The 13182-nt window shown below is 38.6% G+C and overlaps 1 protein-coding gene and 1 non-coding gene across 4 annotated transcripts in view; one reads left to right on the top strand and one right to left on the bottom strand.

Moving 5' to 3' along the window:
- Positions 1–13182, top strand: part of GRIA2 (glutamate ionotropic receptor AMPA type subunit 2) — a 183437-nt gene that overhangs the window by 125150 nt on the left and 45105 nt on the right. For all 3 annotated transcript variants that reach the window (XM_019978106.2, XM_070769206.1, XM_019978105.2), the window contains exons 7-9: positions 11326–11493; positions 11757–11861; positions 12543–12653. In XM_019978106.2, the coding sequence (XP_019833665.1) occupies positions 11326–11493; positions 11757–11861; positions 12543–12653 (384 nt within the window). The remainder of the gene's footprint in view (positions 1–11325; positions 11494–11756; positions 11862–12542; positions 12654–13182) is intronic.
- Positions 8055–8126, bottom strand: TRNAC-GCA (transfer RNA cysteine (anticodon GCA)). Its single transcript has one exon. It is a non-coding gene; the product is annotated as a tRNA-Cys (tRNA).

The raw sequence follows: 13182 nt of genomic DNA, 5'->3' as shown, positions 1-13182 counted from the left end.
ACTGCAAAGAGATCAAACCAGTCAATCCTAAAGGAAATCAGTCCTAAATACTAAAGGACTGATGCTGAAGCTGAAGCTCCAATACTCTGGCCACCTGATACAAAGAGCTGACTCCTTGGAAAAGACCCTGATACTGGGAAAGATTGAAGGCAGTAGGAGAAGGGGATGACAGTGGATAAGATGATTGTATGACAACACTGACTCAGTGACATGAGTTTGAGCAAACTCTGGGAGACAGGGTAGGACTGGGAAGCCTGGCGTGCTTCAGTCCATGGGGTAGCAAAAAGTCAACCACAACTGAGCAATTAAACAACAATTAACATTATTTTTAGAGCAGGTTTAGGTTCACAGCAAAATTGAGCAGAAGGTACAGAGATTTCCTATATGTACCCTGTTCCTATACCTCACAGCATCTTCCAATATCAACTTCCCTCACCAGAGTGATGCATGTGTTGGAATTGAGAAGCCTATGTTGACACATGGCTTGTAATTACCCAAGGTCCATAGTTTATGTTACCATTCACCCTTTTTTTCAGTTTAGTTTGTTTGTTTTGTTCAGGCTTTTCCCTACCACATTTCACGAGACTTAGTCTCAAAATGACTTTTGCCTATCTCCAAATAAAATCTACCCTTAGAGATGAAAATTCTTCGATCGTTGGCTTTTTCTTTTTTTCTAAAGTATGTAATCTGTGCCAATCTCAAAGGAGTGAGCAAGTTTCATAAATGCTTTTCTCTGTGCCACGTTTTATGTATGCTGTTATATGGAAGTGAATAAAATTAAAATCCAATATAAAAATAATCAAACTAAAGAAAAGCCCACTCACTCTTGGTCTTGTGCATTCTACAGGTTTGGATAAATAGATAATAGCATGCTTTCGTTGTTATTGTTTCATACAGAGCATTTCCGTGGCTCTAAAAGCCCTTTGCATTTCATTTATTTATCCCTCCTCCCACCACCAACACCTGGCCACCACTGACTGATCGTTTTACTATCTCCATAGTTACACCTTTTCCAGAATGTCATACAGTTGGAATTACATAGTGTGTACCCTTTTTTGATTGGCTTCTTACACTTCAGATCAGATCAGATCAGTCGCTCAGTCGTGTCCGACTCTTTGCGACCCCATGAATCGCAGCACGCCAGGCCTCCCTGTCCATCACCAACTCCTAGAGTTCACTGAGACTCACGTCCATCGAGTCAGTGATGTCATCCAGCCATCTCATCCTCTGTCGTCCCCTTCTCCTCCTGCCCCCAATCCCTCCCAGCAACAGAGTCTTTTCCAATGAGTCAACTCTTCACATGAGGTGGCCAAAGTACTGGAGTTTCAGCTTTAGCATAATTCTTACACTTAGTCATTTACATTTAAAATTCCTCTGTGTCTTTTGGTGGCTCCGTAGCTCACTCCTTTTTAACTCTGATAATATTCTTTTGTCTTCATGTACCTCACATTATTTTTTTGTTTTGTTTTGTTTGCTTAACTTTTTTTTTAATTTAATTTTATTTTTAAACTTTACAATATTGTATTGGTTTTGCCAAATATTGAAATGAATCCATCACAGGTATACATGTGTTCCCCATCCTGAACCCTCCTCCCTCCTCCCTCCCCATACCATCCCTCTGGGTCGTCCCAGTGCACCAGCCCCAAGCATCCAATATCGTGCATCGAACCTGGACTGGCGACTCGTTTCATACATGATATTATACATGTTTATTGAAGACTATCTTGGTTGCTTCCAAGTTTTGGCAATTATAAATAAAGCTGCTATTAACACGTGTGGTGTTTTTTGAGTGGGCTTCATGTCTCAACTCCTTTGGGTAAACGCCAAGGAGTGTGTTGGCTCGATTACATAGAAGTATGTTTAGTTTTGTAAGAAATGATCTATCTCCCAAAGTAGCGGTACTATTTTGCATTTCCACTGACAATGAGTGAGAGTTCCTGTTGTTCCAGTGATGTTGGGTCTTAATGAAGATTCTGTGATTTTATTCAGTGAAGCTACAAAGGGCATGTATTTAAAAGGCTTTAGAGGAAAGTAGAGATGACCTTATCACAGACAGCTCTTTCCCAGAGGGTAGACTTCAGTTGAATTCGAAATTAAGAGAAGTGAATAATTTTAAGTTTATAATGTATTTCTTTTTTTTTTTTTTTTTCCTATGGCTTTAGTTGATTTCAGGCCATTGCCAAGAAGCTTAAAGAAAAGAGAGACTTTGTAAACTTTCTTATAAGCTTAATTATTGTTCCTAGAGCTCATCATTTTTGACAATGTTAATAATTTTGTGATAAAGAAACTGAGAGTAATTATATTATGTGTTTCTCTAGGGAGATATCATTTAGTTTATAATGAAAGTGAAAGTGAAGTTGCTCAGTCGTGTCCGACTCTTTGCGATTCCATGGACTGCAGTCTACCAGGCTTCTCTGTCCATGGGATTTTCCAGGCAAGAATACTGTAGTGGGTTGACATTTCCTTCTCCAGGGGATCTTCCTGACCTAGGGATCAAACCCAGGTCTCCTGCATTGCAGGCAGACACTTTACCCTCTGAGCCAAAGTGTCTGCCTAGTTTATAATAATTTTACCTAAATAAATGATGCTATTTTTTAAATGGCTGTATAAAATGTATCGGACTATAAAACTTTTGACAGCCCAAAGTATGTTATACAAATGCTACTTTTATAGAAAGTAATTGATGTTAAAGAAAAATTTTAAATGGTTATTAGTTTGGGCAATGCTGACCAATCAAAGTAATTGGAATTTTTACTGCAGGATTTCTCAGGGCCTTTAATATGCCAACATGAAAATTATTTCCTGAACTTATTGGATCAGAGACTTATAGATCAGGATGGTGGTTTTCAAAACAGTGTAAAGACAAGCTAATTTTGTAACAAGATAGATAGTAATAAAAGAAAAAAAGAAGGCAAGCATGTGGGTCAATAACTTTGATTTTTAGTGTGTTTTAAAACTCAAAATCCAACAGTCCCAGTGTGCCTGGACTCCAAACTTTCAGATCCAAAACCGGGACAGGCCAAGGCAAACCAGGACAGCCCGTCACCTCATTATCCCTGAAATGAAGAGATCGGGATTCAAATTCCACCTTTGCCATATATTTTTGTGACCCTGAGTAAAATATAACTTGATAACTTGTAATCTTCACCTACACCATTGGAATAAAAGTATTTGTTGCATAGAGGTTTTTTTTTTTTTTTTTTTAAAAGGTCTTTCTAGGAAACTACCCAGCTCATGTTTGACACATAGAGAACTAAGTCAACATGAATTCTTCCTTTTTCCCTCACTTACCTTTCCAACTCCACTATGACATAGAAGAGACATTGTTCTGCTTATCTCATTGATAAGAAACTTTGCACACAGACACTTTAATTAACTTGCTCAAGGCAACAGAGTAGTAAATGCTATAATCAGAGCTTGAGGCAGCTCTGATAGAGATCAGAAGATGCTGTATTAAATGCTTTCTAAACTATACTCAATTCAGTTTCAAGTGTCAAGGAAGATATGGAAATACCCATTCATAGGAAATTTTGTGACAGTTTCATAATACTAAAGCCTAGTACTTCCTTTTTGAATGATGTTTTGATTTTTTTACCTATTTGTAAAGCACCATGCAGATAACATATGTTTCAGAATAGGTGCTGTCATTATGACCCATAAAATTTTATATTACAGACTAGTTACCCTCTGTATTTTGTCACATTTTAAATGTATACAGAACTTCTTTTCATGTCATTTTGTTTTTTGACTATAAGATTAACATTTTCTGTTATCGGTGATTAGAGAAATGTGGTATTGAATAATATAACTATTGGGCAAAACAAACATGTTTAAAATGCATAGATCATTTTACTTTTGAAAAATGAGTCTCAATAAAGATACGCTTAAAATGAAATAAAAAGTGCATTTGGAAAACGGACCGTAAAAATGTTATGTTTCCCCAGATTTCTTCTTCAAGTGTGGATTGGAGTGATTGTGGCAGAGCACCACAGCATATAATGGCACCCCACTGAAATATAAATTTCCAAGTCAGCTGAGGAATTTCACAGAACATAAACATCAGGACAGAGATGATGCATTTGTTTTCAAGGAAGGAGATTGTTACATCGCCATCATGTTCCCTTCAAATTAATTTACATCTAGTTTAGTGAATGGTAGAATAAAATTGAAATATTTAACTATACAATCAAAAATGTGAACATATTTGTTGAGAAAAATAAATGAGCCACATATGCAGAACATAAACCAGAAGGAGCTCTGGATACAGAGGCTGTTGATTTTCTCTCAGCCCAGAATTGAATCTATGATTGTGACTATTAATTTACAATGATAATAAGCTTGAGACTTGATTAGATTTGAACATTTGGTAAAGGGTGGAAGGATTTTTCTTCTTGGTGAGCTCATGCCCTGAATCATAATGGTAACATGCTGCATGGACTGAAATGCTTTTAGTTGATTCAGCTTCATCTTATTTTTTAATGTAGTTCACCAGCATTTATAGACTCTGAAACATTTAGTGGATGACTTTATAGATTTCTCATAGTAGTATGAGCAGGGTGACTCAAGGAAGAGTTTGCCTTTTAACTATGATCGTAATTCCTGAATACAAACTATAATACTGGCTTCTGTTTCTAATTCAGTGACCTAAACTTCATCATAAGAATTAAACTAGCAACAGACAGATTGCTGTATAAGAAAGCAAACTAATCAAATTTTTTCCTCTAGGAGAATAGAGAGATGTGAGGCAGATAAAAGCTGTCATGATATTTGTATTTCTCCAAGAAGTCTTTTCTTAAATAGATATGATTTAAAGCAATGCTTTTGATATAATACAGATTTTTTTAAAAGCTACATGGATATTGTAGAGTACTTGGCAAGAAAATATCATCATGTATGTTTCCTCCCTCTTATTTTATTCTAATCATTTGTTTTTTTTTTCCCTTTTTTATTGAAGGGATGCAATTATTTTTATTCTAATTTTCTGTTGAAAAATATTTAGTTGTAATGTTTTTCACTTATTTTAATTAGCTTGTATTGTTTGTAATGCTGCTGCTGCTACTGCTGCTGCTGCTGCTAAGTCACTTCAGTCGTGTCCGACTCTGTGCGACCCCATAGACGGCAGCCCACCAGGCTCCCCCGTCCCTGGGATTCTCCAGGCAAGAACACTGGAGTGGGTTGCCATTTCCTTCTCCAATGCATGAAAGTGAAAAGTGAAAGTGAAGTCGCTCAGTCGTGTCCGACTCTTAGCGACCCCATGGACTGCAGCCTACCAGCCTCCTCCGTCCATGGGATTTTCCAGGCAAGAGTACTGGAGTGGGGTGCCATCGCCTTCTCCAGTTTGTATTGCTACATAATCGTTATTAATAGAACTTTTTATTGTTTGCATAGTGAAAGTGAAAGTCGCTCAGTCATGTCCACCTCTTTGTGACCCCATGGACGATACAGTCCACAGAATTCTCCAGGTCAGAATATTGGAGTGGATAGCTAGTCACTTCTCCAGGGGATCTTCCCAACCCAGGGATCGAACCCAGATCTCCTTCATTGCAGATGGATTCTTTACCATCTGAGTCACCAGGGAAGCTAATGTTCACATAATGCTTCCACGTATATTCTTCCACACATATGTTCACATATGCTTTCCACAGAAAGCATAGTTTTTAAACATTCTTTTATTCTCATAAACATAGATTCCTTATAATTTTTGCACATTATGAATGATGCTGAAATTAATCTTTGTATTTAAGTTCTCTGTATTTGAGAATGTTTTCTTAGGAGAGGCTCCCAGAAATTACATTTTCAATCCAGGAATATAGATGGCCTACATGGATGGGCTTTCCAGATAGCTCAGTTGGTAAAGAATCCACCTCCAGTGCATGAGACACTGGTTCAATTTCTGGATTGGGAAGATCCCCTGGAGAAGGATAGGCTACCCACTCCAGTATTCTTGGGTTTCCCTGGTGGCTTAGCTGGTAAAGAATATGCCTGCAATGAGGGAGACCTGGTATCCCTGGGTTGGGAAGATCCCTGGAAAAGGGAAAGGCTACTCACTCCAGTATTCTGGCCTGGAGAATTCCATGGACTGTATGGTCCATGGGGTAGCCAAGAGTTAGACACGAGTGATTTTCACATGGATATATAACACAGTGTATTTTACTAATTTCTTGCTTATACAATTTGAAAGAAGAGGTTGCAGATTTGGGGGAAAAATAGAGATGGGTTTGATTTAGATCCATCTAGTAAGGGTATTTCCAGGAAACTAAAGTGCAGCCACCCAAGAGATAATGTAGATTTGTGAAGAAGGGCTCATGTATATCCCTGCAGTGGCATTGCTTAAGAAAATTTAGCAATAAATTTGTATATCTTACAACTAACAGCATCAGTCACAGTCCTGTGGTCTCAAAATCATTTTCTTTTTCTTCTTTCCTTCTATCACTTTCCCATCAAATTTGATTCATTCATGTGATAACATTAAACTAATTCAGCTAAACTTTTCATGAAAAAATTATAATAATAACTTCACACTCCTTTTTTAACACTAAAGATGTGATGTATTAAACAATTTCTAGATTCAGGGAGGTGGTAATTTGTACTACATAAGTTACTTTCTCATTTGCCTTATTGTAACATCTCTCATATTAAAAAATAAGCAAGAAAAATATCTATCAACCATTGGATCAATTTATAACACTAAATGGTATATTAGATTCTACACATGGATATCACCAGATGGTCAATACTGAAATAATTGATTATATTCTTTGTAGCCAAAGACAATGGCAACCCACTCCAGTGCTCTTGCTTGGAAAATCCCATGGACGGAGGAGCCTGGTAGGCTGCAGTCTATGGGGTTGCTAAGAGTTGGACACAACTGAGCGACTTCACTTTCACTTTTCACTTTCATGCATTGGAGAAGGAAATGGCAACCCACTCCAGTGTTCTTGCCTGGAGAATCCCAGGGACGGGGGAGCCTGGTGGGCTGCCATCTCTGGGGTCTCACAGAGTCAGACACAACTGAAGTGACTTAGCAGCCAAAGATGGAGAAGCTCTGTACAGTCAGCAAAAACAAGACCAGGATCTGACTGTGGCTCAATTAATGAACTCCTTATTGCCAAATTGACTTAAATTGAAGACAGTAGGGAAAACCACTAGACCGTTCAGGTATGACCTAAATCAAATCCTGTGATTATACAATGGAAATGACAAATAGATTCAAGGGATTAGATCTGATAGAGTGCCTGAAGAACTATGGACAGAGGTTCATGACATTGTACAGGAAGCAGTGATCAAGACCATCCCCAGGAAAAAGAAGTGCAAAAAAGGCAAAATGGTTGTCTGAGGAGGCATTACAAATAGCTGAGAAAAGAAGAGAAGCCAAAGGCAAAGGAAAAAAGGAAAGGTATATCCATTTGCATGCAGCATTCCAGAGAATAGCAAAGAGAGATAAGAAAGCCTTCCTCAGTGATCAATGCAAAGAAATAGAGGAAAACACTAGAATGGGAAAGACTAGAATCACTTCAGAAAAATTAGAGATACCAAGCAAATATTTCATGCAAAGATGGGCACAATAAAGGAGAGAAATGGTATGGACCTAACAGAAGCAAAAGACATTAAGAAGAGGTAGCAGAAATACACAGAAGAACTATACAAAAAAGATTTTCATGACCCAAATACCATGATTGTGTGATCACTCACCTAGACATCCTGGAATGCAAAGTCAAGTGAGTCTGAGAAAGCATCACTATGAACAAAGCTAATGGAGGTGATGGAATTACAGTTGACCTATTTCAAATCTTAAAATATGATGCTGTAAAAGCGCTGCATTCAATATGCCAGCAAATTTGGAAAACTCAGTAGTGGCCACAGGATTCGAAAAGGTCATTTTTCATTCCAATCTCAAAGAAAGGCAATGCTAAGAATGTTCAAGTGAAAGTGAAAGTGTAGTCGTGTACGACTCTTTGCGACCCCATGGATGGTAACCTACCAGGCTCTGGGGTCCATGGGATTTTCCAGGAAAGAATACTGGAGTGGGCTGCCATTTCCTTCTCCAGGGGATCTTCCCAACCCAGGGATCGAACCTGGGTCTCCTGCATTGCAGACAGACGCTTTACCATCTGAGCCACTAGGGAAGCCCAAGAAAGTTCAAACTACTGCACAATTGCACTCAGCTCACACGCTAGGAAAGTAATGCTCAAAATTCTTCGAGCTCAACTTGAACAGTACTTGAACTGTGAACTTCCAGACACTCCAGCTGGATTTAGAGAAAGCTGAAGAACCAGAGATCAAATTGCCAATATACACTGGATCATCAAAAAAAGCAAGAGAATACCAGAAAACCTCTACATGTGCTTAATTGATTACGCCAAAACCTTTGACTGTGTGGATCACAACAAACTGTGGAAAATTCTTCAAGAGATGGGAATACCAGACCATCTGACCTGCCTCCTGAGAAATCTGTATGCAGATCAAGAAGCAACAGTTAGAACTGGACATGGAACAATAGACTGCTTCCAAATCGGGAAAGGAGTACGTCAAGTTTATATATTGTCACCCTGTTTATTTAACTTATATGAAGCCTATATCATGCAAAATGCCAGGCTGCATGAAGCACAAGCTGGAATCAAGATTGCCGGGAGAAATATCAATAACCTCAGATACACAGATGACACCACCCTTATGGCAGAAAGTGAAGAACTAAAGAGACTCTTGATGAAAGTGAAAGAGGAGAGTGAAAAGCTGGCTTAAAACTCAGCATTCAAAAAGGAAGATCATGGCATCTGGTCCCATCACTTCATGCCAAATAGATGGAGAAACAATGGAAACAGTGAGAGACTTTATTTTGGGGGGCTCCAAAATCATTGCAGATGGTGATTGCAGCCATTAAATTAAAAGATGGTTTCTCCTTGGAAGAAAAGCTATGACCAGCCTAAACAGCATATTAAAAAGCAGGGACATTACTTTGCTGACAAAGGTCCATCTAGTCAAAGCTATGGTTTTTCCAGTAGTCATGTATGGATGTGAGAGTTGGATTATAAAGAAAGCTGAGTGCCAAAGAATTGATGCTTTTGAACTGTGGTGTTGGAGAAGACTCTTGAGAGTCCCTTGGACTGCAAGGAGATCCAACCAGTCCTTCCTAAAGGAAATCAGTCTTGAATATTCATTGAAAGGACTGATGTTGAAGCTGAAAGTCCAATACTTTGGCCACCTGATGAGAAGAACTGACTCCTTGGAAAAGACCCTGATGCTAGGATAGGTTGAAGGCAGGAGGAGAAGGTGATGACAGAGGATGAGATGGTTGGATGGCATCACCAACTCAATGGACATGAGTTTGAGCAAGCTCTTGGAGATGATGATGGACAGGGAAGCCTGGTGTGCTGCAATCCATAGGGTCACAAAGAGTTGGACACAATTGATCAACTGAACTGAACTGAATGGTATATTGCAATTTTCTGTTAATATATATTTTCACTGCAGTGGGAGGGAATGTGAATCCTGTAAAGATAGAATCTGTATGAAGATTTCTGACGTGCCTTCTTTCCTTCCTCCCTCTCTCTTTTTTCTTCTCTCCTTCCCTTTTTCCTTCCTTCTTCCCTGCTTCCCTTCCTTCTAAGTAAGTCTCTTAAGTGTGCCCAATGTGCCCTGAGCTCTGAGAATTAAGTGGTCACAAATAAGTTTTCTACTTCCTTAGAGTAACTAACTGTTCTAGTGGGGAGAAGAGATCAATTAGACAAAGAATACATTAAGAAGATACTCAGATACTGGCAGTGAATATGAAGGCAATAAACAAGGTCACATGAAGGAAAGTGATTGAGGGTGGACTGGGCAGGAAGGGCACTGCGGAGGAAGTCAGGTTTGAGCACCTGGATGTAATTTAAAGCCATAGAATGAATGACATCACATAGAGAGAGCAAGGAGGGTTGGTGTGAAAACTTAGAAAATTTGTCTTAATAAATGTTCCTGTGAAAGAAACAGAAAAAGATGATGGAAATTGAAGGGGTATAGGAACCTAATAAGCAGTTATCTATTTCCTTTCATCATCATCATCATCATTATTATGATCATCACCCACCTATCTATTTAATCTACCTACTCTACCTATGTATTTCTTTCCTCCTTATTGTTAGTAGGAGATATTGGAGCAGTGGATTTGCTATTAGAGATGATCCAATAGAGAAAAAACGCTGATGTGAGGTATTGACAGTATATCTGCAGAAAAAAAAATGTCCTCAAGAGGATGAGAGAGGTGGGATCAGTGTGATACTGTGGTTTTCCCCCCAGCTTCATTGTACTTGTTACCTAAAGATTAATACTGAATAAAGAAATTTTCTCAGCAGTCAGTAAAGCTTTTATGTTAAAATTTGATTTATCATTACTGACAGCAGCATCATACCTTGATTCATGGTAGTATATACACAGGGGGCTTCCCTGGTAGCTCAGCTGGTAAAGAATCTTCCTGCAATGCAGGAGACCCTGGTTCAATTCCTGGGTCGGGAAGATCCCTTGGAGAAGGGATGGGCTACCCATTTCAGTATTCTTGGGCTTCCCTGGTGGCTCAGATGGTAAAGAATCTTCCTGCAATGCAGGAGACCCGAGTTTGATCCCTGGGTTGGAATACTTAGCCAGCCCATGATGGTGCTTAGTTATTTTCTGTAGTAGTTATTTCATGTAGTAGTTATTTTCTGTTTGACCCTCAGCTCCTTAAATAATCCTGCTGCCCCACTGAGATCTGAATATCATAAGCTTGAAACCAATATTATCATAGATTATTGAAGCATGAGGGGACATAGAAATCATGAAGTGTGGTGGTTCTTCTCATTGATTATCGTGATCACCTAGGGAAGTTTAAAAACAAACACCCCAAAGATAGAACACTGTGGACTATTTGAGCATCACTAGGATGGAATTAGAGAGCAAAGATCCTGAAATTAATCAGTATTCTTCCCATATTTCCAGTTGAATCTTTCTTCAGACAGTGGAGAAATATTGTTTTGTTAAGTTCATAATTCCATGTATCACCAAATCAGACCATAAAGTGATACTGCAATGAGAAACTAGTTGGAAAAATGAAAACTCAACACAACCAGAAAAATCAACCTGAAATAGATGAGATGCTAATATAACTGAAATGTTTAGAATCAAGGGGACAATCCATAGTTCAATATTCTATACTACTCCTCTTAGATTCTGAGGGTTCTATAAGTAGAAATTGTGTCTAAATTCTTGGACTCTGATATGGCATGTATGGTGGGCAACTGGAATTCTGTTAGCCAGTGCACAGGAAGTCATTGAATTTTCTCCCATTCTTATGAAATGTGTGATACTTTTCAGTATACTTCTGCTCTGACATATGACGCTGTTCAAGTGATGACCGAAGCTTTTCGAAACTTACGGAAGCAGAGAATTGAAATCTCCAGAAGGGGAAATGCAGGAGACTGTCTGGCAAACCCAGCGGTGCCCTGGGGACAAGGTGTAGAAATAGAAAGGGCCCTCAAACAGGTCAGTCACTCAAAATGATTGCGATGCAACTTAAGGGTGGCCACTATTTTTTTTCCTGCTGAATTAGTCATTCTTATCTTATACCTTCTGTCTTATGTAGAGGGAATATTATTTCCTATCTACACAAAGGTAGGTTGAAGAAAAAAAAGAAAACGAATGAGTGTCATTTTCTTGACTTGCATACTGGGAGAGTCCTCTGGTCGACCAGTTTGTGTCTGGTTGAAGTGAATTTATAACTGTATCCTTTCCCATTTCCTCATTAGGTGCAGGTTGAAGGTCTTTCAGGAAATATCAAGTTTGACCAGAACGGAAAAAGAATAAATTATACAATTAACATCATGGAGCTTAAAACGAATGGGCCCCGGAAGGTAAATCATTAGTGAATTGAGGGCTTTCTGTCTGTGTGAGGAGGTGGGTTAGTGGACCCACCACCTCATCTTCCAGAGTCCTGGAGACATGTATTCACATAGATGGACTCCACAACTCCAGAAACATATATTTTAAAATCGTTTTTCTAAATAAAATATATTTCTGGTAAGTAATACTGAAACAATTTTAAAATAACTATGAATAAAACAATTATACAGTTTTTTTTTTTTTTTTAGACAGAGGTAGAAAGAGTTTAATGAGAAGAAAAAGAACTATAGCTGAAAGATTATGGTTCTGAAGACCAGACATAGCGGGTGAAATGTGCATGTAACTTTCAAGTCAACATTTTTTTTCTTCTGTTATGGCTAAAATGCCATTGTTTGAATTTTATGTTTCTATATGATCACTCCCATGAAAATTACCTTTGGGGAATATGAAAAGTGAACATGAAGAGACAATCTGTTTTTTTGCAGTGCCTTTCTTGATTCACATACCTAAAAGATCTATGTCTTTTTTCTTCTCTGATTGCCATGGCTAGTATTTCCAAAGCTGTGTGTTTAGGACAAGTCTAGTTAGGATAGGTGTAATTTCAGATTCAGACATGGGTTTGAAAATAACTCAGTGCTTTGGTAATAGAAAGGCCGTGTATCCAAGTGCACTCTTTCTGTGTCCTTTTTCAGATCGGATACTGGAGCGAAGTTGACAAAATGGTTGTTACCCTCACTGAACTCCCTTCTGGAAATGATACCTCTGGGCTTGAGAATAAGACTGTTGTTGTGACTACTATTTTGGTAATTAGCTACATATGCCTGTTTGACATTATTTTTTCTTAAGAAAAACATCTGCCAACTAGTATTTCTGCTTATACTTTAGGACAATAACTGATATGGTGATATTTTTGAATGTTTCAGTCATTCATTGCATGTTTTTCTGTTTAAAGGGATCACCAACGAGCTAAAGCATTCAAAATATTTCCTCTCCACTTCAAGAATGAACTTTAGCTTTATAGATAATTCATAACCTGGTGTTTGGGGCTTCCCAGGTGGCTCAGTAGAAAAGAATCTGCTTGCCAGGAGTTTCAGGAGATGTGGGTTTAATCCCTGGATAGGAAAGATGTCCTGGAGGAGGAAATGGCAACCCACTCCAGTATCCTTACCAGGATATAATCCCATGAACAGAGGAGCTTGGCGGGCTATAGTGCATGGGGTCACAAAGAGTCAGACGTGACTGAGCGATTGAGCATGCATGCAATGTGGTGCTTACATGTGTGAAAAATGGGGAAAGTCTGGAAGAGCCTTCCTTGTATTCCATCAATGTTTC

This window comes from Bos indicus, chromosome 17, assembly GCF_029378745.1.
Source record: "Bos indicus isolate NIAB-ARS_2022 breed Sahiwal x Tharparkar chromosome 17, NIAB-ARS_B.indTharparkar_mat_pri_1.0, whole genome shotgun sequence".
NCBI lineage: Eukaryota > Metazoa > Chordata > Mammalia > Artiodactyla > Bovidae > Bos > Bos indicus.
This window is presented reverse-complemented; position numbering and strand designations above follow the sequence as displayed.